The following is a 27,043-nucleotide window of genomic DNA, read 5'->3' as shown; positions in this document are numbered from 1 at the left end:
TTAAGAATTTTTTGATTTTTTCAATTTTTTATTATTATTTTTTATTATTCATTGTTGTTTTTTTAATTTTTATTTAGTAACCTATTAAGTTAGTTATTGTGTCACACTTTTCATCTTCTTCAGATGAATCTATACTTAAATATTCTCTAGGTTCACCTGTCATTCGTTTAACAATATTATTATTGAATTCAAATACAGCATTATTCCGGAGAACTAGTAATATATGTAAAATCAAACAAGAATCTCTTTATAACGGTTTACTATAGATAATAAAAATAAAAACCGATATTTTAAAAAGTATTTCGATTTATTACGAATATTTTTCTCAAAAATTTGCAAAATCTACATGTGTTTGTGGGACAATTTACATCAATATAATATAATATAATATAATTTAAGATAAAAAAAATATATTATAATATAATATAATTAATATTGTTGTCATAATTATAATAAAAAAAATCTAATATTTAACAATTGTCATTTCATCCTTCAATGAAACTGATCAAAATTAAGATAAATTTTATACAATATTAATTACATATCAATTTGAAACATAAATTATATATATAATATACATAAACTACAATAAGTAAACAACAATAAGTACAATTTTAACCGAGCGTGCGTTAGCGAGCGAGGAATACATCGCTAGTAAAAATGATAAATTTCCTGAAACAAAAATTACTGTCATTAAAATGAGAAGGCAAAAAATTCACCATGGGAATTATTTTGATTTTAATTAAGTTTTTTCGACAAATAGTTAAAAACAGTTTTTGTGTTAATTTCAAAATCAACAAATTTGATTTCAAATTACATATTTACAGAATCATTTTCAGAACATGAAACTTTAGTAATGTTACATTTATTTGCGTTTATATTCGTAAATTTCAATTTAATAGTCACTATTAATTTAAATGCATAAATTTTGAAAATTTGTGCTATTAAATATCACCACATTTATCGTATACGCTGTTAATTTCTTTTTGAAAATAGAACGAAACTGACCCTTTTTAATAATAATTAATTATTCATTTTCTCTGTTAAAGAGAAATTCAACAAGATTTATTTATTTAAGCAGAAAATAGTTTTTTTTCATTTACTATTTATGAAAGATATATTTTAGACAGAAAGACCATTATAATATTACAATATAGATATTGTGAAAAATTTGTTCCTTTTGTTAAAAATAATATACTAAGGACTATCGGGTGTTGTCTCTTTCCAAGCAAGAATGGTATTCATATCAGTGATGCCTCGAGTGCTCCATGGTTCTAAAGGATCAGTGGGAGACGATGGAAGAGATTCTTCTTTCTTTATCTCTTTCGATTCTGACTGACTAGTTTCTTTTGGTGATATTCTTTAAAGAATAAAATTTATGTTAGTAAAATTTTATTATATTTTATAATAAAAAGAAAATTTTAAAAATTTTATCATTAATTTTTGACTAAATTCAAAAGTCAAAAATGGATAGCTTGAAGAATGTTAAATCTTTTTATGGGGTTTTTTTTTCAAATGAAACAAGAATAATTTTTTCGATATACTTTCAAATCAATTTTTTTGTGGGTGAAAAAAAAATGTTATTTTAATTTGTATTCTCCTTACCTATTTCGAGCAGTTTTAGGTCTGCGTTTGTGACTTTTGCCATTTTGATTTTTGCTGATCGTTTCAGTTGATTTGGAATCGAGTTTGAGTGACGGTTTTGCCTGTTGACTAGAAATATCTTCTGGCTCGTTCAAAAGGAGATGGTATCCGGAATTGTTCTCGACGGATGGCGAGGAAGAGGAACTGTCGTCATCCTGTCCGGATTTCCTTTTTGTCGTTACATATCTACTATTGGCAGACTTGATCCTACGAAGACGAGCTTCCGTGCCCAACAGATAGTCATCTTGAATAAAAAATATTATGTCTTTTTATATATAAGGTAAGAAAAATAAAAAAACTATTTTTTTTTAATAAAATATGAAAAAGGGTATTTAATAATGATAATAATCATTATATACAATAGTAATTATTCTTACAATGAAAAAGAATTATTAATATAATAAATGAAATATTTTATTTAAAAAAAATCACATTTTACCCCAAAAAAGTGAAATTCATTTTTGAGTTTCATTTTTTTTGGTCAAAAATTTTTTTCTCAAAAATGCATATTGCCAATCGAAAGAGCATCAAAAAACCTTTTGAAACTGATATTGATAAAAAAAAATTTATTTTGATATTTAAGAATAAAAAATTATTAAAACATGCGGTGTATTGTAAAACCCCAAAAACTTTCACCCCCTATCCCTCGGAAAAATATTGGATTAAATGAAAAAATATTTTTACCAAAGATTAACATCTATGAGTACTACAAATACCCCGAATTTAAACGTGATCGGAGAAAAAATTTTTTGAACCTTGATCACTTCGCGTGTGATCCCCCATATATATATATATGTATATGGATACAGAAAATTCTTTTTAATCGAAGATGGATGCTTAAAGGTCAATCCGAAGACCCTCGAGCAATATAATAGATAATGTGAAAATGTACAAGGTTGAGAGAAAAATTCATACAAAAAAAAAAATTGGGAAGCTGATAGAAATTCACTATACAAAAAAAACAATTTTCTTTTTATTAAAACCAATCCATCAACTTCTTTTATATATATTATATTATATGCATTATTACATTTAATAATTTATAAAAATGATAATGTGACTTGTTCTGTTAATATTTTATAATGAAAAAGATCTTTTCTAATAAATGATTAAAATACAATTTGCTTTTCAATAATGATGAATCGCAACACTATTTTTAATTGCTGAATTGAATGTTTTGTGGTTTTTTAGGATCCTTAATGTAATACAAATGAAACATAAAATTCTAATATATAGTTTACTCAATTCCATGCAAAGATTATCAACGTCCATATATAGGACAAACAAAACGATGTTTAACAAATAGAATATATAAGCATAAAAGAGAACTGCCCTCACAAAACATATTTTGATTTTGAAAAAACAAAAAATTTAAATAAAACAACTAAATATAGAAAAAGATTGGTTCTTGAAATGACTCTAATAGTTACTTCCAACTCTGTGAATAAAAGAAAAGACATAGAACGTTTGTCTGAGATTTATTTACCAATTCTTCAAAAATTTAATTAAATAAATTAATTAAAAATGTTAGTAAAATAAAAATCGTCCATTTGTTTTGTTTCTAATCGCTGTGATATTTACCAAAGGTATTGAATTTTTATAAAGAATGTTTTTAAAGTTTATATTAAAAAAAAAAAAAAAAAAATTACTGATTTTTTCCAATATTTATAAATAAAAAAAGAAAATAAAAACACTTTCTTAAGTATACATTTTTCTCTTTAAAACTTCTTTCGGCTATGCCTTTCTCAAATTTCTACAAAAATTGAGAATAGACTCCTTAAAACTACATAAAAAAAAATTACAAAGAAAAAACACATGTTAACTCCAAACTCAAATGTCAAAATATCCTCAGTATTCAGAAAACTTTCAAACCTCTAACACCGCAATATTTTAGTGCAGTCCATTTTTTCTCATTCACATAACATTGATTAAAAATTTAAAAAGAAAAAAAATTTATTTTTTAAAAATAATGTACTTCCGCATATATCAATTTTTATAAACTATATGTTATAAGGTAAGATTATACTAAGTTTTAATGTCTTCCATTTATCAAACCATTTAAAAATAGACTAATTTATATAAAAAATAATAAAAAAAAACATCTTGTTTCTTATAATATAAAAAAAAAATATCACAAACAAATAATAGAATTATGTTCCTTACTGTTAACAACTATGTAATTTACAGAAAATAAAATATTATTGAAGAGGACCCAAACCAAGGGTCGAAACGTCTAACAAAAAACATCTACTTTCATTTGTATTACATTAAGGACCATAAAAAACCACAAAACATATTCCATTTAGCAATTTTACATCTTTTGAGTCGCAAAATAGAGTCCAACATTACTATTTTCAATATAAAGAACAATATTTGTTTAACAAATAAATAAATAAATGTTTAACAAAACAAAGTTTCATTTAATCACAATATGCAAACAGGAAAAAAAGGTTAATAGGTGAAAATTTTTCAACTGGGCCATGAAAAAACGATAAATTGAATAATGTAATTTTTTCAAACAGAATCATGGTTTCACATCAATTTTCCGCTCTAATTGCCTATTTTTTAAATAAACTGTTTTACTTGGCAGGAAAGAATTTTTAAAATTAGATAGACATGTTACTTAATCTCATCCCTAATAACACAAGATATCTTGGGATATATTGATAATATCCCGCAGATATCCTAGGGATGTCCTATGGATATCAAAAGGATCTCTTAAGGATATCCAAAAAATCGGCGGTTTGGATATCCCTTGGATATCTGAGGATATCCACAGGATATCTTCTGGATATCTCTATAGACTTTCATAAATGTCCTCCAGATATCCCATAGATATCGTCAGGATATCCCACAGATATTTTCAGGATATTCTCAGTATATCTTCTGGATGTCAAGAAGATATTCTCAGGATACTGTTTTTAAAGTCATTATGAGACTACGAGTGAGAATATTCTGTGAATTAAATTTTATATAAATAAAATAAAATGCAACTTGTTTTTCGAGAAAGTTGTTTAATTTGAAAAATTATTAACTAATTTTTTTCTCATTCGTGATTCATTCCTTTATTCATATGCTTAATATTGTCAGAAAATAAATTGGCTTTAAACAATATAAATTCTTCCCCGCAACTGCCCGCAAATAACGAATAACTATTAATATTAATTATACATTAAGTGCATGAGTTTATTTAAAAATTTTGAAAAATGCGTTTCAAATCTTCATTTAAAATAAATTAGAAGCTCATAAGATTTTTGTTTTTATTATATTATTATTCATTATATTAGCTTAACAATTTTAACCTTTAAAAATATATGTTGAGATATTAAATATCTTGTGAATATCCCACAAGCATCCTGAGGATATCCCATGAATATCCTGCGATATAATATCCAATAGATATTTTGTGGATGTCTTAGGGATATCCTGTGGATATCCTATGGATGACTTGTTGATATCCCACAGACCGGCGGTTTGGATATCCTAGGGATATCCTGTGGATATCCTATAGATGACCTGTTGATGTCCCACAGACCGGCGGTTTGGATATCCTAGGGATATCCCAAGATATCCTGGGGACCATTCTAGGATATCGACCATTGATATGGATATCCTTTTGTTATGAGGGATGCGTAATAAATAATAGTAATCAATTTAAGGGAAAATGTTGAAATTGATCTCTCGATTACATCACTTCCATTTTTGATGAAATGTTTCTATATTTAATAATGTGTCAATGTTGTATATTTCGTTTGTTGAAAAATCATGTAAACTATCGCAGGCAAGTTCTAAACGTAACCTCAAACTTAAGCAGTTTTGATTCAGAGTATACGAAATACGTACATCCTGCACAGCTCATAAAAGTTAGTTAACTTCCGAAAAAGTCTCACAAATTAAGTACATTTAAAAAACAACATTTAATTTACGTAACTCCTAAAATATTTTTCACTTATAAGTGTACGTTTGACTTGGGGTGAACGAATTGTTCTACCGGTTGACTGATGAAAATTCATTTAAACTAAAATCGTGATAATTTGTAATTATTTAAACGATTTTACATCTATTAGCACATTATCTCTAAGATTAACTAAAAGTAAAATATAAAATTTAAAATATAATTTTGCTGGTATTTTGACTAGGAGTGTGATAGGATTCTTTTAATACTATACTTATATTTTATCAATATTTTTATTTATTTTCCAAACATTCTTAATACAGCAGTAACTTAAAATCAGTTAATAACAATATTAATCGGAGAAATAATAAAAATGTAATAGACATTAGTATGGAAAATATTTTATAAAAAGGTTTTTTAAATAGCATCTCCGTTTGTAAACACCAATAAGAACAATTGCACCTTCACAAAATGATTTTTCTCTTGAGATGCTTGAGCAGTAATCTAAAAATAAACAAGAAAATAAAAAAAAAATAAATAATTTTTAAATATTTTAATGCATATAATTCATATTCATGTTTTTCATCTTTTATAATACATGAATAGAAAATATAGGAAAACTACATTACCAGAAGTTTTCAAATAAAGAAATTGAAGAGACAAAACTAAAAAAATATGTGACTAAAGTCCGAAAAAGGTTATAAAATTTTTAAGCTACTAAGAAATAGGTCATAAAAGAATAAAAACATAATAATAATTTTGATTTTTTATTATTGTTTTGTATTGAATTATATTATAATATTTTCCATAAATTATTATAAACATACAGTGAATTGATAATAATTATTACTTATTATATTGTTAGTAATAATCGTTGAAATAGAAAATAATAAATAATTTTTTTATTTTTTAGCTGTTTCCTGAACGAGAAGAGGTTTTCGACATTTTCGATGCGAATACGAGCAACAGAGACGTCCGTCAATCGTATGACAATATTTATTTTTAAAAAATTCTCTAAAAATTATTAATATAAATTAATATTAATAATTAATATTAAATATTAAATATAAATATTAATATTAAATATTAATATTAAATATAAATATTGACATTAAATATTAATATTCAATATTAATATAATTAAAATTATCGGAGAATTCAAATTAAAATCGGTTGCGCGCAACTTCCAGTAAATAATTTCAGCCAATCAGCGCTCGGACTTCTGTGTTCCACCACCACCAGCGTCGAGAGTCACTTCCATATTATCAGCCAATCAGCGCCCGGCGTTCTGCGTTCCACCACCTCTAGCGTCGCGCGCAACTCCAGCGACACTTGTCGAGGCTTCATGCAGTCAGTCCGCCATCAGCCACGTGCCAGCATCGTCCTGAATCTTTGGTGAGTCTTTCTCAATTATTTAACCAGATACCACTCCCTTTTCCAGAAAGTTAACAATGTTAAGTTCCTTTTTTAACTTTGTTAACTTTCAGTTAAATTCCATGAATGTCTATATATTCCAATTCTTTTCTTTCCTTTGTTAACTTTCTAGTAATTATCAATGATTTACTAGAAAAATGCAAAGGATTTTTTCTGAAATATGAAAGTAGAAGTTTTAAAGATTGTAGTTTTAAATTTTTTTTATAAAACTCAAACTGGCACCTGGTTATCAGCCCCAAGTTAATTTTGAAAAAATTTACGTTGGCAATTACATAAATAAAGTTAATAAAATTAATTCTATTAACTTTATTCATGTAATTGCCAACATAAATTTTTTCAAAACTAACTTGGGGCTGATAACCAGGTGCCAGTTTCAGTTTTATAATTTTCTTTCTAAAAGTATCTAATTAAAGTACTTTAAATAATTACATGTGAATTTCCTCGAAAATAAAACTTTCCTTTTTTGTAAAATGGGGTTATCTACTTAAAGCAGACAACCTTGATCCTGTTTTTTTTTTAAAATATGGTTCCTTTAAATATTATCAATTGATTAAAAATCTATTAAACAAAGGAAAATATATGTGCAGTTTGTATTAAATTTAATTACTTTGACGTCATTAAATTTATTACAAAATACTTTTCTGTCTTTTTCCGTTCAATAGATTTTTAATAAAGTAATATTTAAAAGTAATAATAATTTAAAAAAAAGAAGAGGGGTTGCCCGCTTCATCTAGAAAGCCCCAATTATCATTAGATAAGTTTAATATATATTTATATAATATAATATTTAATTATATGGAATATATTTTCACATTATTTATTAAATTAATATTTTTGTATTAATATTATTAAATACAAAATTGTTTAAAAATCATAAGACTTGAAATTGTTTACTTATTTAATTGGTTTAAAGAAATAAAAAATAAGCAGTAATAAAAATAGGAAAATAATAATATTAATACAAAAATACTAAATATATAAATAATGTAAAAAATATGAAATTATAAATAAATATTAAAAATAAATGTATAATTAAACTTATCTAACTGAGGAAATTCAAATGTAAATAAACATTTAAAGTACTTAAAATTGACACTTTTAAAGAAAAATTTGAAACTACATGGTCTTTAAAACTTAATACTTTAATATTTCCGAAAAATCCTATTCATTTTTCAAGTAAATAAACATTGATAATTAATAGGAAGTAAACAAAGAAAAGAAAAAAAATGGAATATACATATAGACATCCAGGGAAGTTAACTGAAAGTTACAAAGATAAAACCGGGACAGACCATTGTTAACACCCTGGAAAGGCAGTCGTAGATATCTGGTTGAGTAGTAGAGAAGACCACCAAAAATAGGAGGGCAGACTGTTGCAGAGGCGGACGACATGAGGAGGGAGGCTACACAACATCCCAGAGAACGACAGATAATCAGAACAAAAAAAATATTAATCATCATAATCATTATATTCTTCTTCTTTTAATTCTTCCTCCTCTTCTGCTTCCACCTTCTCGTCACGTGCGTCGGGTCCTTCCTTTGGTACGGTCCTCCTCCATTACTAAACGAGATACCAATCCTTTCTTCTTCCAGGTCTGATAACCATTTTTTGTTCCGGTTTTAACTATGTAACTTTCAGTTAATTTCCATGGATGTCTACATGTTTTCTCCCTTTTTTTCTTTTCTTTGTTTACTTTCTAGCACTTATCAATGTTTATTTACTTCAAAAATGTAGAGGATTTTTTTTGAATTATTAAAGTATTAAGGTTTAAAGAATTTATTAAGTTTTAAATTTTTCTTTTAAAGTATCAATTTTAAGTACTTTAAATGTTTATTTACATTTGAATTTCCTTGGTTAGATAAGTTTAATTATACATTTAATTTTAATATTTATTTATATTTTCATACTTTTTACATTATTTATTTTATTTATTATTTTTAAATGAATATATATATTATATTTACTTTTTTATTATTTCTGAGATTAATATTGTTATCAATTAATTTTAAGTTACTGCTGTATTAAGAATTAATGGAAAATAAATAAAAATATTAATAAATATATAAGTATATTATTGAAACAACCCTATTACAACTGCGGTCAAAAGAAAATAGCAAAATTATTTCTTAAATTGTATATTTATTTATTATATATATTATAATTTTTTTTTAATAATGAATTTTGTAATTAATAATATTCATACAAAAGTAATAATTTTATAAATAATGTAAAAATATATTACATATAATTAAATATTATATAAATATATATTAAACTTATCTAAATTGGGGCTTTCTAAATGAAGCGGACAACTCTCTTGTTTTTTTAAATTATTCCTTTTAAGTATTATTATTTTATTAAAAATCCATCAAATAAAGGAAAATAGGTGAATATTTTGTATTAAATTTTTAATATAAAATATTCACCTATTTTCCTTTGTTTGATGGATTGTTAATAAAATAATAATATTTAAGGGAACAATATTTAAAAAAACAGGATCAAGGTTGTCTGCTTTAAGTAGATAACCCCATTTTACAAAAATTTAGAGTTTTATTTTCAAGGAAATTCACATGAAATCATTTAAAGTACTTTGATTAGATACTTTATAAAACTAAAACTGACACCAGGTTATCAGCCCTAAGTTAATTTTGAAAAAATTTATGTTGGCAATTACATGAATAAAGTTAATAAAATTAATTTTATTAACTTTATTTATGTTATTGCTAACATAAATTTTTTTATAATTAACTTGGAGCTGATAACCAGGTCTAGTTTCAGTTTTATAAAAAAAAATTTAAAACTACAATCTTTAAAACTTCTACTTTAATATTTCAGAAAAAATCCTTTGCATTTTTCTAGTAAATCATTGATAACTACTAGAAAGTTAACAAAGGAAAGAAAAAAAAGGAGAATATGTGTGACCTGGACAGCGAAAAGGGGGCTTACGTGCGAAAAAATTAATTTTTTATTAATTAGTGAATCTAATAGAGAAAAGTCTTTCTTTATCAGATTCACCAATCAATAAAAAATTTAATGTTTTCGCACATAAGCCCCTTTTTCACTGTCCAGGTCACATATAGACATTCATGGAATTAAACTGAAAGTTAACAAAGTTAAGTAAGGAACTTAAAATGGTTAACTTCCTGGAAAAAGGAGAGGTATCTAGGTTTAGTAATTGAGAAAGACTTACCAAATATTCTGGACCATGCTGGCACGTGGCTGATGGCGGACTAAATGGGTGAAGTCTCGAAAAGTGTCGATGGAGTGGGGCGCGACGCTGGAGGTGGTAGAACCCAGAACGCCGAGCGCTGATAGGCTGATAATATGGAAGTGACTCTCGACGCTGGTGGTGGTGGAACACAGAAGGCCGAGCGCTGATTGGCTGAAATTATTTACTGGAAGTGGCGCGCAACTGATTTTAATTTAAATTCTCCAATAATTATAATTCGTAAAAGCAAAGTAATTTTAAAGTTGGAGAATAAATTAGAATTTAATATAAAAAATATCAAAAATTATTTAAAAAAGTATTTTTTACATATACCTAAATATTACATTGTTACATTTATATTTCTTTTAATTGAAAACTGTAATTTTAAATTTTATTTTATCTATTTAAGTACATTTTACAAAAAAAATTCACGAATAATTTGAAAAAAAATTGTGATAGAATATTATGTAAATATATTAAATTTGTTATTATTACTTATGACACATCATAATAAATGATGAAAACATAGTAATAAAATATAAAATATTATAATAAAAATAAAATATAATAAAAAAATAATAATATTATAATTATAAAAAAAAAATAAAATATAATAAAAAAATAATAATATTATAATTATAAAAAAAAAATAAAATATAATACAAATATAAATTTGTAATAATAACAAAAATTTGTGCTTTATTTTTTACTTTTACTTATAATCACACACTTACCTTTATATATGCTACCTTTATAGAGGTTATGTTTCCTCGTCGTTATTGGCTATTACCTATAACAGTATACGCCTACTTTCCAAATTTCAGTGCCGTCTTTGTGCGTATATTGTGTGGGACTATAACTATGTGCACTTAGTTGGAAAAAGTATTTTTCTTAAACATAAACAAATATATTTTATTATTTAAGATTGTATAAATGTTTTTGACCTTTTTTTTACTAAATTGCGAATTTTTCGACTTATTTCATAAAATGAAAATTAATTTATTAAATTAAAAGAGAAATACCTACAACTTTTTTTTTAGTATAAAGTGTACCTCTTTCAAACTTCAATTACTTTGAAAATTTTTACATCTAAAATGTCTTTATCAAATTAATTATTGACAATAATTTCAATAAAATTCTTTAAAAGTTCAATTACATTTAAAATATTTCAAAAAATTGAAAATTCTCTGGAACTTAATGTTCTTAAAAATCAATCAAAACCACTCAGAATCTGTTAGGCGGGGATTTTTGGAGTCACTGATCACGAATCTGAGGTCAGAATTTCATAATTCAAACTGGCGAACGAATTTTAGGAAAAACACTCGAATTAACTTAGAATCTGTTACTTAGAGGTAACAGATTCTCAGTGAATTTAATTGATTTCTAAAAATAGAACATTCACAAAAAGCCAAGTTCTGTACAAAAAATGCGGGGTCCTTTCCATTTAAGAGTTTTGTTAATTATTTTTAATAATTTTAATAAAGTTTTTCTACAATTTAATAATTTTAAATAATTTTAATATTATAATACTTTTATGTACAATTATTGTTTAAAATTTGTAAGAAAAAAAATCGGATAAGTGCGAGTTACACTCGCATTATATCCGAAGGTTCCGTACCCTTAAACCTAAAATTAAAGGTGCTTAAAGGGTGAAGGCAGGTGGAAAAATTCCAATTTTGCTTAACTTTTCCTGTAATGTAATAAAAATACATAGATAGACACATAGTCACATATAACGAAAATTATCAATTTTTCCTTAAAAACGCTATGATTATCAACTCCAATCATGCTCACTATATTTTTATTCACTGAGAGAAGAAAAGCACGAATTCTGAAATGGAGAAGTTCAGCATCTGAACACCAAGTTGAGCGCAGCAGCAGCGTCACTGTGTGATGGATGCCGTACTAAAATGTGAAACTGATGTTGTGCATGGCTTGAGTACAAATACTGTACTTCACCGAGGACGAATGCTTAATTAAATTAATCGTTCAATAGACTCGAAAACATATAGTCAATATAATTAATTATTAATATTATTATTCAATAGAATATTATTAAAAAATTAAAATTAAATTTATAAAAATAATTGAATATATTTATATAACTAAAAAAATTAAAACTATTATTAAATCCTAATAAATTTTGTATAAAATTTTTAAAAATGTCATCAATATACTATTGAGTAAACAATGATTCAAATTACATCAACAAAATCTCAATATCAAGAAGCCTCCTCAAATCCAAAATGATGCAATGACCTTAAATGAAACTTCCTTAAACGAAAGCAAGTAACTAATAAAAAAATTGAACCCACAACTACATGAATCCCATGAAATCTAGTTGTTAAAAAAAAATGAATCCCTAAATATAAAAGCTGCCTCTCTATACTCAAATATCTGGATACAAGTAAATAACATCCCTAAATAAATTGTTATTAATAAACTACATTTTGCCCTCCCCCAATTTTTATTTAAAATTAATTAAATTTATTATTATTATTATTCTTTCTTTGTTATTATTATTTATTATATTTTTTTATTATTCTATTTATTATTTCTATTCTAGTTTTGAGGTTATGATTTTTAAAAATAATATATTTTTTTTATTTACTTTATTCATACATTTTAAAATTTCTTATAAAAAATTGAACCTACATTTTTGAAAAATAAATAATTAATAATAATAATCTTTACGATAATGACATTTTAACTCAAAAAAATTTTCTTTTTAATAATAATTAAAACCGTTTAATTTTATAATTTATTTATTTTTATTCATTAAATTATTTTTATTATTAACTTTTTATTATTATTATTGCATTAGTTTTGCGGTTATGAATTTTGAAAATAACATATTTTTTATTTACTTTATTCATAGATTTTAAAATTTCTTATAAAAAATTGAACCTATATTTTTGAAAAATATATAATAATAATAATGAGCTTTACGATAATGATATTTTAGTTTAAAAAAATTTTCTTTATATAATAACTAATACCGTTTTGATTTTATAATCAAGCACAGATATGGAACTGTCTAGAAGTACAGTATCTGTCGTTCGCTATGAGACAGATTCTGTATAACTTAGTTCACACCGCTGCTGCGCTACTAGAGCATAGTATCTAAACTATGAACGACACCAACTGAACAAAACTAAAAAACGGATACTGACACCCATTTTACAGGGCCGGCGTTCGCCACAGTACAGATTCTGTGCTTTTCTTCTCTCAGTGTTGTAATCTACACGTAAAAATACGAAAAAATGTATAAATTTGAAGCCCTTTAGATAAAATTTTCTTCGTTTTTTGAAGAAAATTCATGATTTTCATCGAAAATTATCAGTTCTCCTTGAAAACGCTATAATAATCAACTCCAATCGTTCTCGCTATATTTTTTTTGTAATCTACACGTAAAAATATATATAAATGTATGTATATGAATCCCTTAACATAAAATTTTCTTCTTTTTTTATTCAAAAAATCCATGATTTTTTCTAAAAATATGAGTTTTTCTTAAAAACAATATGATCATCAACTCCAATCGTGCTCGCTATATTTTTTTCTGTAATCTATACGCAAAAATACGTATGTATACCAAATATTAACTGTCTTGGTCAAATAGTGTATGCGCTAGGAGAATTAAACGCTTTTTTTCAAAATTTTTTATTTTTCCTTGACAACGTTATGTAAATTAATCCGAATCATGTTCGCTATATTTTTCCTGTAATTTTCACGTAAAAATACATATGTGTACCAAATTTCAGCCCTCTAGATAAATTCGTGTGGCCGCTAGGGGGGGGGGGGTACATGCCTTGCTTCACTAGTCTCATTAATAGGGTTCCCCTTTCGGGTACGGAACCCTAAAAAATGAGAGAAACAGGCGCATGGCGCCTCCATTGCAGGGTTTCATGGCCTGCTAAGGTAACGTTTGCCATCATGGTAACGGTTATTATGGTTACGGTTGCTATGGAAACGGTTACTATGGAAACGGTTACTATGGTAACGGTTGCTATGGAAACGGTTACTATGGTAACGGTTACTATGATAACGGTTACTATGATAACGGTTACTATGGTAACGGTTGCTATGTTAAATGTTACCATCTTAAAGTAAAATATTTTATTCTTTGTCATTTTGAAAAAGTTTAAGATCAGAATTGAAACGCTTCGAAAGCAGTAATATTTTAAAACTAATTGGAAAAATATATGACATAAAAAAAGTTACGAGGTAATTTTTATAGGTATACTTATTAACGAAAATACCGGTTTTAATAAAAAAAAAAAATACCAAACTAGAGTATTTAAACAAAGCAATACTTACTTCCGCAAACGTCATTATCGCTCGACTCGATGAAGTATTGCTTCCTGATGAGGGTAGATTTCATCGTGGCGGCAATGGCTACGTTGGTAATGGAAAATCCTTCCAAAATAGTTGGATCGATAGTGGGTTTCACTGGTTTTAGTGAAGCTTCGCTCAAAAGTCGTGAGGATTCCGCGAGTTTCAGCAAAGTTTTCGGATTGGAGCCTTCAACCTCTGAAGTGATTACTAGAGCCAGCAAGGGGTCGGGATTCTCTTCTATACCTGAACTCTTATCTGCTTCAATGATCACACCAAAGCGATTCACTGTAATCAGTCGAGTGAAAGGACACTTTCAATAAATATCGCTTTTTATTTAAAAAAAATAATCATAATTTTTCTTTCCATTCAATTTATAAAAAAAAAAAATTTTCTTTTTTTTTTTAATTTATTTTGAAAAACTAACATCGGGTTCATAATTAGCGATATCAAAAAATCTTAAAGTAAGACACTTCAAGTAAATTTGAGATTTATTTTAAAATTTCCATCTCTATTTTCAGATTGTTTAAAAAAAATTGATTTTTACAATTAAAAAAATTAAACATAATGAATAGTAACAATGTACGTTGTTTGCTTTCTCCATAAGAAAAATAGTTTCAAAAAAAAAAAAATAGTCAATTAAACGAATTTTATTTTCTGTAAATATAATTTAAAAACGAAAAAAATATTAGTTGGCTTAAAAAAATGTGAAAATTAGTTTAAAAAAAAAATTTATTCTACGTAAAACGTGACTGCGTGTAAAAAAAAGAAATTTTTTTTCCATTATAAAAAAAAGATTTGTTGATTCTTGAAAAAAGAAATTTTTTTTCAATTTCCAGTCAACATTCACCTCACTCATCCTCTATTTCTCTCTGTGAGTGAAGATTTTTCTTATTCTATATGCAAAGCGGATAAAAATTGTGAGAACATAAATTTAAATGGTGGTGTATACTTTGATTTGGGGTAAAATTCAAAGTTCCATCACTTGGAACATAGAGGCATGAAAATCTCCAGTTTAGGAGACCCGGATATCCCTTGCGTTCTCTGAATCCTCAAAGAATTGAGTCAACGTAAAAGTAAATGGAATCGAGGTAGAAAATGTTTCAGAGAGAGAGAGAGAGAGAGAGAGAGAGGAATTTGAACTAGAGAACTATCTCTTTCTCTCTCCTTTAGTCTCTCTCTCTCTCTCTACCTTGATTTCAAGCCTTACAATTGTGTCTTTTGAACGTTCACTAAATTAAATGTAAACTCCTTCCTGTAATAGAAGGATTTCAAATGGGGATTTGTCAAGCCGAACAATTTTATGAGTAAACGTAATTCATAAATTGCTTTTTGTTGAAAATTCTACTCTGATTTTCCTTATAATTATATAAATTCACGACAAAATTCAATTATTTTTTTTCCTCTCTAAAAAATAATTTCCAAAATATTACCAGTTATAACTTTTTTTCAGGGACTGACACGGGAACGAAACAAAACGCCAAATCAATTTTGTGTAGTGTCGTGTTCAATCACAAACACATTTAATAATTTATAATGTTTTCGTGTCCTAACCAGACACTTTTAACAAAATTAAATGTTTTCGTGTCCGGACACGACACTTTTGAAATAATTAAATGTTTTCGTGTCCGGGCACGACACTTTTAAAATAATTAAATGTTTTCGTGTCCGGACACGACACTTTTGAAATTTTAAAATGTTTTCATGCCAGGACACGACAATTTTAAAATAATTAAATGTTTTCGTGTCCGGACACGACACTTTTGAAATTTTAAAATGTCTCCGTGTCCGGACACGACACTTTTAAAATAATTAAATGTTTTCGTGTCCTGACCGGACACGACACTATTAAAATTTTTAAATGTTTTCATGTCCGGATATAACCCACTTTCTCATTGTACAATATTCTCATGAACAAATTTACTTGTTACGCCAAATTAGATCCGCCACTCTGATATTTTTCATTTTTGAAATTACATTTGGATTCAATGATCTCAAAAACTAGCAAGTAACAATTTAAAAAATAATTCCATGAATTCTATGACTGTCATGTTGGATCAGCCATTTCTTGTTAAATCTAACATAAAATTCCGAATCAGCATCCTAAAAAACTCATGAGTATTAAGTTTGAAAGGAATTGACAGCCATTTTGTTTTGTTATAAATTAAATAATATTAAGTAATTTTTGTCAAAAAACACAAAACGATATTCGATGAGAAAATGTGTCGTGTTTTGACACGAAAACATTTCTTTATTTTAAAAGTGTCGTGTCCGGACACGAAAAATTATTCGACGAGAAAATGTGTTGTGTCCAAACACGAAACGATAAAATCAATATAGAAATGTGTATTGTCAGAACACGAAACATTATTCGACGAGAAGATGTGTCGTGTCCAAATACGAAACGATAATCAATGTAGAAATCTATAGTGTCAGGACACAACACATTAGTCAATAGGGAAATGTTTCGTGTCAGGACACAACAACACAAATGTGTTGTGTATACAACAGAAACGGAAACGACACAAATGATTCGGTCAGGTCCCTGCTTTTTTTTAAATGAAAATATATTTTAAGAAAACAAGAAAGTTTCACTTGGAAAAACAATATTTTTAAATTGAGGCATAGTTAAAATTTTCATTTGAAAGAATTTTTATTTTAGAATTAATTTCTGAATAAGCATTAGACTTTATTTTTAAACAAATTTTAACTTAAGAGAATTGAGAGAATTTTTAGCTGCCAAATTTTTAGTTAACAAAATTTCTCTTCACACAATTTTTAATTTAAAAAAATTTTAACAGAATTTTTATTATATTTATTTTTTTGAACCTATAGGAAATAGGTTTATCACGATAATGATTGTGATGTAAGAATAATTAATGGCATAAGTCTATAAATGGGGATCAGTAGTTTTTCACGCTTTCTAATGCGAAAATATTGAAGAATACCTGCAAAAAACGAATGACCACAGTGGGATTAAAACATTTCAGTAAAGACCTTAATGAAACATTTCCAGGGTCAACTCTGTAATTTAACTCCCAATTAACTGTTGCTGTAATCGATTAAGCCCTCTACGTGAGGTTAATTGTACACTTGTTGACCGAGTGCTCATAAATTATTTCAGCAACTGGCAATTATTGAAACTACTTGATAAATACAATTAGGAGTATGTAATGTGAGTTTTTAAAGTTATTCATTGACCTATACTGAAAAAAACATTGTATTGAATCAAGAAAATTTTACTTGCTACATAGAAACTCGAGAAAACTTAAACCTATGAAATAAATAAATCTAACGCATGAGGGGGATCGAACCTACGACCTACGGACTAACAGCCTAACACTTTACCACTGCGCTACGCACAATACATAATAATAAATATTATTTTCATTGTGTCTTTATGACTTGCAATACATAAATTAGAAATGCAATTAACCTAATTTCGTTAAAGTAAATATATCAATTTTTTAATTCATATATACAAGGTGTTCCATTTTAATCTATCAGGCGAAATAACTTTTAATCAGTTGATTTTACAAAAAAATGATTTAGACAAAAGTTATTGTGCTCACAGGGGGACATCCAGTGATAAACTTGAATTTGACCTAAATGACCTAATTTAGGTCATTTCAAGGTCAACTCATTTTTTTTAACCCCTTCGCAGTCCAGTTAAAAATCGCTGGTGGGCCTAAAACGGTCCGAAAAAAAAGTTTCCAAAAAAATATGACTTCATCATATTTAAGGTTTTTGTGGTCGCTGAATTCTAATTTAAGGTCAGTTTTTCAAAATTCAAAATGGCATATCCAATATGGCGGACAAATTTTAAAAAAAAAATTTTAAATTTGTCCGCCATATTGGATCCGCCATTTTGAATTTCAAAAAACCGACCTTAAATTCGAATTCAGCGATCCCAAAAACCCCCGAGTAACAAATTTCAGACAAATCGGTTTGATTTTTTAAAAATTTGTCCGCCATATTGGATCCGCCATTTTGAATTTTGAAAAACTGACCTCAAATTCGAATTCAGCTACTACGAAAACCCCCGAGTAACAATTTGTGGTCAAAACGCATTAATTTTTAAATTATCCGCCATATTGGATCCGCCATTTTGAATTTTGAAAAACCGACCTCAGATTCGCAATCAGAGACCCCGAAAACCCCTGAGCAACAAGTTTCATGTAAATCTGATAAATTTTAAGTTTTCATGGTCGCCATTTTGGGTCCGCCATTTTGTTTTTTTGAAATCTGACTTCAAATTTGGATTCAGCGACCCCAAAAACCCCCGAGTAACAAATTTCAGGCGAATCAAATTAAATTTAGTATTATTTTTTTGCGATGGCCATATATGGCCACTTGCACAAAGGTGGCACGACTTTTTCTGGCCACATATGGGCCCTGGACTGTCAAGGGGTTAAATGGAACCACCTACTTTTTATGCCGGAAATCGATAAAGCTGGAAATTCCACGTCGAAATCGTTGATGCACTTTTTTTCGATAGATCGACCTATTTAGGACAAATAGGTCATTTAATTATTATTGTATTTGGGGAAATAACTTTAAACTAATTAATTTTACAAAAACATGTTTCAGTCAAAAGTTGTTGTGCTTAAAGGGGAATATACAGTGATGACCCTAAATTTGTCCTAAATGATCTGAATTAGGTCATTTCAATTTCAACTCATTTTTTTAATAGAACCATCTACTTTTCATGTTACAAATCGGAAGAGCAAGAAATTCCACGTTGAAATCGTCCAAGCACTTTTTTCGACAGGTCGACCTATTCAGGTCAAATAGGTCATAATTAATTTCACCTACAAGGCCTTGGTTGAGTCTAGTGTTTTTTACATAAAAATTCTTGCCCTGACGATTCCTTGCATAAAAACTTGATCTTTCTTCATGAAAAATTATTTGTCATAGACTAGATCTAACCAAGGCCTTGTAGGTGAAATTAATTATGACCTATTTGACCTGAATAGGTCGACCTGTCGAAAAAAGTGCTTGGACGATTGCAACGTGGAATTTCCAGCTTTATCGATTTCCGGCATAAAAAGTAGGTGGTTCCATTTAAAAAAAATGAGTTGACTTTGAAATGACCTAAATTAGGTCATTTAGGTCAAATTCAAGTTTACCACTGGATGTCCCCCTGTGAGCACAATAATTTTTGTCTAAATCATTTTTTTGTAAAATCAACTGATTAAAAGTTATTTCGCCTGATAGATTAAAATTGGACACCCTGTATATATATATATATATATAACATTATTAATTCTCGTCTAATAAAATATTCCTTTGAATGGACCAGTATATATTTGGTCACATACTTTGCATCACTGATTTAACTCTTCTTAATGTGAAAAGCAGAGATAATTGCAAACGTTTGAAGGGATTATACCTTAAATTTGCTCAGTAGGTACGGGTGAGTTTGTCAAACTCACGAGTTTCTATAACAAAGAGAAAATCATTTCTATTCCCTCAAGTTTCGAGAAATTTATTTGATTTAAGGTTTAAAGACATTTTTTTTTCTCTATCCGAAAATTTTAACATTTCATTCATACAATTAATTAAAAACTTTTCGATAATTCACAATTCAATTTTGAAAAAAAAAATCAAAAATTTTAGTTTTTCTTTTGTTTGCGCGCCTTGTATAGTTTGCAAAAAATTTTATCCCATTAAAATGAACTCTTATAATTGAAAATTTATTTTAATTATTGCAAAACTGTTTCACACTACAATAATTAATTTTGTCATGTATTATACATAAATGAGGTAAAATTCCTAAAAAAAGGCCGATTTAAAAAAAAAGTTATCGAATTTAGTCTACCAGTGTTGGGTAGTAACTAGTTATTAGTAAACTAAGTTACTGAAAAAGTTACTTTACTTGTAACTTGTAACGTAACTAAGTTACTTTTTTAAAGTAACTTGTAACGTAACTTAGTTACTATTTTAATAGTAACTTTTAATTTTAAATTATTTCGTTACTTTCTTTGCACTTTTTTATTGCTTTAAAAACTTAATAATTTCGTATTTCAAAAAAAGCGCGCAAAGTGATAGCAAAAGAACATATGGCCTCTGCGCTCGCCTGCTGCGCATTGTACCGAGTGTTTACATTCTGTTTTTCATGTGCTCGTGTACCATCGTATTCGTTTGGTTTACTATTGCAATATAGGGGATTTACCTGCATAATTTAAACAGTGTACAAGATTTTTTAAAATAACATTTTAATTAATTAATTTATTTGTATTCGGAAGTTTTATATAGACTTTTATTTAAGAGTTTATAAAAATAATTTTTAGCAACCCCGTGTCGAAATTGTACCTTATTAATTGATTTGTAAATTAATTCTTAAAATGGCAAACAAAATCCATGATTATAAAAACTAATTATTTTCTAATAATGATAATATTTTTAAAAATTTTTATAAATACTTGGATAGGTTAAACATGGATGCGTTGAAGAATTAGAAGCAGCTATAGCGAAAGAAAAAAAAGAGAAAATTCGAAGAACAATTCTCAGATTCTTCATCACAGTCAAATAAGAAGCAAACTCTTTTGGAAAACTGGACTTCCGATTCAAAGCTAGTTACTCAAAAAATATTGGATAAAAAAATGATGGATTATGTAATAGAAGTGTTGTACACCCAGAGAAATGTTTTATTTGAATTAAATAAAATATATTTGACTTAAATAAAAATGGATATTTGTCTCAGAGCCTACTAAAGTTTTCTTTGTCTCAAATAAATTTTTATATTTAAATTTGAGACAAATAAATTTTTATTTGCTACAAATATATTTTATATTTAGGACAAATAAATAAAAAGTTTTGAATGTAATAAATTTAATTGCAAAATTGCCTGGTATTCAGCCAAATATTCTGGAATTGATATAATTAAAATTTATAATTCAAATTGAAAATCTTAAATTTTTACATTTCGTGTTTATTTTTTTGTATGTTCCGTGGATATTGTTGAAACATAACAATTTCCATTTCTCTGTGTCAATGATAAGTTGATTTGAATTCTGCTTCACATTTGAGACACAACAGGGAGAAAGGCACTCAAAATAAAAGGAAAGTGTGATTTAATTAATAAACACTCGCGAATAAAAACATTTCTTTAATTATCCTGAAATTAGTATTTGTTTTAATCAAATAATAATCAATCCTTGTACAAATAACTGCTTGGTCGCGTTAATCTGTCACCTCGTTTTCACTACGTCCGACATCTTTAAAGTTATATCGTATACAGTATTCTGCGCATGCTTGCGTTGAACTCGCATAAACTTTTATTTGAATTAAATATATTATTTATTTGCCACAAATGTACCTTTTTAAAAAGTACTAATAAAATTGTTTATTTGTAAGAAACATATACGACAATTTCAAACAAACATTTATTTATTTAATTTAAATAAAATATTTATTTGAAATAAATAAAAATGATTTAAATATACGTTTTTATTCAAAACTAATAAATTTTTTCTCTGGGTGTAGAAAAATCATCTTTTAAAGACCTAGTGTTACTTGGATTACCAGAAAATTTTTAAACTTTAGGGGAAAGAATAGATGATGCTTTTATTAAAATGAATGCAAATCTATGTGAGGAATTTGAATAAATACATGTATTACAATTATATTTCACATTTTAATTTGATTCACATTTGATAAAAAAATTGAATTTCGATAAGACAAATTTTAAAATAATTCTTTAGTAACTTGAAATGTAACTTAAGTTACTTTGTAAGTAACTGTAACTGTAACGAGTTACTTTTTTATAAAAGTAACTGTAACAGTAACTAGTTACTTTTTTTCATTAAGTAACTTAAATGTAACGAGTTACTTAAAAAAAAGTAACTTACCCAACACTGGTATATACTCACGGTACCCTGGAACCAATCTCAACCCTCAACATTCTCCCTTTCAAAAATTCCTGTTGCAACTTGTTCGGGGTACCTCACTGAATATTTTTCAACAAGAAAAATCAAAATCCGTCGGGCGCTTTTTTTTAATTTCAATTTTTGTGATTTTAGCGCTAAATTAAAAAAAACTGGTTTTTATAATTATTTAAAGTAAAATTCAACTTCACATGGTCAAATTCTGTTCAAGAAATTATACTAAATCATAATTCCGGTAAAAAATTTTCTGTAGAATCGAAATCTGACATTGGCTTTCGAATTTAAAGTAGAGGAATCCCAAAAAATCCGGAAAACTGTAAATATTCTAAAAGCAATCTCACTGTCGTTTTTTTCAAGTTTTCTGTGTCGAAATTTTTTTTCTGTATTAAACACAGAATTCCTTACGCCATCTACAAACAGCAGTGGTAAATTCCACAAAACTGCTGCGTTGGTTTTCGAAATATACAAATTGTTCTTTGTGAAAAAGCCAAGATTAATTGGCGCAGGCGCAAATTTCTTGGGAAAAAACAGACTAGAAACGAATTAAAAATTGTTTATATATTTACATATATAATAACAGAAAGAAAATTTGAATCAGAAAATTTAAAATCAGTAGAAACGTCGTAAACATACCCTAGATTTTGTTAACTTTTAAATTCAAAATTTTAATCACTGCCAAAAAAATGTTCATTCTATAATATTTTGTTCTGTAAATTTGAAAATGTAACTGTTAGTTATTGGGAAATTTCGATAAATTTTGAAATTGCTCTTATTTTTATAAAATTTAACAGACAATTTGGAAAAAACGACGCTACGGTGAGATTGTTTTTAGAATATTTACAGTTTTCCGGATTTTCTGGGATTCCTCTGCTTTTAATTCGAAAGCCAATGTCAGATTTCGATTCTACAGAAAAATTTCTACCGGAATTATGATTTTGTATAATTTCTTGAACAAAATTTGACCATGTGAAGTTGAATTTTACTTTAAATAATTATAAAAACCAGTTTTTTTTTAATTTGGCGCTAAAATCACAAAAATTGAAATTAAAAAAAAGCGCCCGACGGATTTTGATTTTTCTTGTTGAAAAATATTCAGTGAGGTACCCCGAACAAGTTGCAACAGGAATTTTTGAAAGGGAGAATGTTGAGGGTTGAGATTGGTTCCAGGGTACCGTGTACTGATGATATATACTCTCAGTAATATAAATGCAAAATAAATAATCTTACCTGGATTCTGTTGAAATTTCATGGCATTTCCAATTGTTGGCGCCATAGGTTTAACAGTAGTATCTTGAGTTTGGACTTGAATAATTGAATTCTGGACACTTTGTTGAATTGGAATCGTCTCAATTTGCCGATCATTAGTCATTGTTCTTATTTGACCATTTGATGTAACTTGCGAAGGTGCAGTTAGCAAATTCAAATTTTGATTTATGATATTTGTTGCATCATTTGTTCCTGGTGTCATTTCAAGATCATGTGAAAAAGCCATTACATCCAAGGCTGCTGTTAATGCATCGCCAAAAACTCCTCCTTGCATTATTCCAGGGTCGTCAATATTTAAACTGTTTAAACAAATATTAACGAAAAATTTTGATTTTATAATTAAATTTCATGGGATTAATGAAAAAGTTAATAAAATAATTTAATTTCTATATTTTCAACAATTTTTACACATATTTTTAAGGTATTTTAGGATTCAAAATTATATATAGGGCCAAAGATGGCAACGGCATTCACCAAATGCAATTGCGCTTGCGCTAGTACAACTCTCTGATTGGTAGAAAAAGGCGTTCTTATTTAAAATGCTTTAATATAAGAAAATGTTGTAAATTTACAAACCGAAAAGTTAAAAAACTACATAACCTAAAAGTTTTTTTTTTATATATTATAAATTTTTCACTTATTCTAGTGCTTTCAGTTAAATAAGTATTTACTTTTATTTTGTAAAACACCATTTTATCATATATTACAATACATAAATAAAACACTCAATTGCTAGTAATTAAGTGACGTATAAAAAAATTATAAATCTTTCCAAAACTTATAAATTATAAAACTTATCATTTTTTTATATATCACTTAATTACTAGCAATTGAGTGTTTTATTTATGTATTTTAATATCACAAAATGGTATTTTACAAAAGAAAAGTATACCTATTTAACTGAAAGAAACAGAATAAGTGAAAAATTTATAAAATATAAAAAAAAATTACACTGGCATTTTTTTGTGTGTACAAGATTTAATGTATAATATTATAAAATTCAAATAATATGGAGGTTGGTTTTACTAAATTTTACATAAATCAAATTGGAAATACAGGGTAGAAAAGTATATTTTTTATATATAACGAATGTTGTCTTGTTATAAATGTAACTGACGTCAAAATATATGTCAAATATAATTTGTAGAAATTTTTCAAAAGTAGAAACATTTACATAAAAAAGTAAGCAAAGGTGGAGAAAAAAAAAAAATGTGAATGATATTTCTCCACACTGCACATTTATGTGAGACATAATGTTATACGTCGCGTGTCGTGTCGTCACTTCATTTTATTCAACTCAGCTCTCACACATCAAGAGGATGCAAACTTGAATAAAGAACTTTATGAAATTTCAACAAACAATTTTCTTATCGACGTAAAAACATTTCACCGCTTTTTATATCCCGAAAAATTCATTTTTTTTCTAAAATTAAAGAAAAAAATTGATTAAAAAAAAAAATAAATAAGTTACATCCTTTTTCGACATTTGACTTCATATTTTATTTTCCGTTAAAAATTAAAAATAATTTTTAATTTAAAGTTATCTTACGTTCACCATCCTCTTTAATACTTTTGAGTAAAAATAGAAAATCAGAATTTTTTTTATTACACTTGAGTTAAAAATTGTAATAGTTTATATATATATAGATATTTTATGTAATATTCATGAGTTCGATAAGAGCCGTTATCCAAAATTGAATTTGATTTTTCGAGTCTCTTGCTAATATATATATATTTATTCATATTCTCAATATATTTGAGACTGATTTTAATGCCAAGCTGGTAGGTCGACTTGATACGTATAACTGATTTCAGTAGAATGGATATATAGGATATACTATTAAAGATTAAAGATTACCTTGCTCGAACAGGAGTAGAAAAGGACGCACGTCCCCACATAATGCGCCGTAATTCCTCTCCGGTCATCCCACGTTTCCTCAGTTCGTTTATGGTTACTTTACCAACCCTCTGGGTAAAATAAGATAAACGTCACATTTAATAATAACACTCATATTTCATATATATATCTATATAACGTCCCACTTTTAAAAACCAAAAATATAATTTACCTCATATGTATATACATATCTGAAAACTTGATTTTCAATTAATGACATATCAATGATTGATATTTTTAGAATGCTGACAAAAATATAATTCTATTTTGTAATTATATATTACATTTCAAAAAAAAAAAGAAAAAGAAAACAGTGAAAAATTATCCGTTTTAAATTTATAATAAGAGTCATATTTTCAGTAAATAATTAAATAATAATGTAATTATATTAATAGAAAATAGATAACGCTGACGCTATTTCAGAAATTTAGGGACGCATGCATATAAATGTTCTAAAAATCATTAGTAAGAATTTTCATTTTATGAAATTTCATTTGTCATAATTATTTTTGAGCCGAATTTTATTTGTTCGAATTAGTATTTTGCAGAATTTTTATCAAAACAATTTTCTATATTACAGAATTTTTATATAACCGAAAATTCACTTCACAGAATTTTTATTTGTTCGAATTTTCATTTGTTAGAATTTTTATTGGGTAAAATTTCATTGCATAAAAATTCTGTAATATAAAAAATCGTTTTGATGAAAATTCTGCAAAATACTACTAATTTTAACTAATGATTTTTAGAACATATTCATGCGTCTCGAAATTTAATGTTTTGTATCCTTTAGAATTAAGTTTTTTTTTTGAATTTCATACCCTAGGTTAGAAAATGTTCATTTTAGTCACTAGTGACGAAACAGGACATTTTATATCCTAGTGTTAAAAATAATGATTTAATTAAATAATGATTTTAAATAAAAATGTTTTTTGAAGAATAAATATTTTTTAAAAGTTCTGAACATAATGTTAATCTTTTATATATTATTATTTAATACAGAATATTAAAAAAAAAAAAAATTTAATTATAATTTGTTAGTATTCTAAAAATAATTAGATCTACATAAAAGAAATGCATTTTGTGGAAAATTTTACGATACACTTTTTGAGATGAAAGAAATGCAAGTGCAGCAGAGAGGAATAATAAACGACCTTCCAATTGGAAACGGCGCCCTTTCTTTGCTTTGCTTTAGTCTTGGATTTGCTTTTAATCACCATGACTCCCCTTTGTTCGGATGCCGGATTATTAGGATCATCTCCTGGACCAAGTTTGATGCTGTATTCTTGTAGATAGTTCTGTGCATCCTTTTGAGACACTGCACGCTCCAGTGAGACGACAATTTTAGCCCACTTGGCAAATGTAAAAAAAAAAAAAAAAAAAAAAAACGAAGAGCTCATTTATTCTTTTGTTACAATTTACCGGATGTTAATTAACGTATTTATGTAGCCTCAAGCAACATTCTAATATATAT

At 26.9% G+C, this 27,043-nt stretch overlaps 2 protein-coding genes across 5 annotated transcripts in view; one reads left to right on the top strand and one right to left on the bottom strand.

The window, feature by feature from the left end:
* The window catches only part of LOC127289325 (speckle-type POZ protein-like), a 369,464-nt gene that overhangs the window by 173,183 nt on the left and 169,238 nt on the right, over positions 1-27,043 (top strand). The gene's annotated exons all lie outside the window — the stretch shown is intronic.
* LOC127289317 (uncharacterized) overlaps positions 607-27,043 on the bottom strand; it is an 85,814-nt gene continuing 59,377 nt past the window's right edge. For all 4 annotated transcript variants that reach the window (XM_051317174.1, XM_051317176.1, XM_051317173.1 and 1 more), the window contains 6 exons: positions 26,724-26,921; positions 25,531-25,640; positions 23,634-23,971; positions 14,503-14,805; positions 1,606-1,888; positions 607-1,360 (listed from right to left, as the gene is read on the bottom strand). In XM_051317174.1, the coding sequence (XP_051173131.1) occupies positions 1,198-1,360; positions 1,606-1,888; positions 14,503-14,805; positions 23,634-23,971; positions 25,531-25,640; positions 26,724-26,921 (1,395 nt within the window). In that variant the 3' untranslated portion in view covers positions 607-1,197. The remainder of the gene's footprint in view (positions 1,361-1,605; positions 1,889-14,502; positions 14,806-23,633; positions 23,972-25,530; positions 25,641-26,723; positions 26,922-27,043) is intronic.

This window comes from Leptopilina boulardi, unplaced genomic scaffold, assembly GCF_019393585.1.
Source record: "Leptopilina boulardi isolate dan_hultmark-lab unplaced genomic scaffold, ZJU_Lbou_2.1 LbouV2_405, whole genome shotgun sequence".
Taxonomy (NCBI): domain Eukaryota; kingdom Metazoa; phylum Arthropoda; class Insecta; order Hymenoptera; family Figitidae; genus Leptopilina; species Leptopilina boulardi.
Note: the sequence above shows the minus strand (reverse complement) of the source record. Positions and strands in the feature narration are given on the sequence as shown.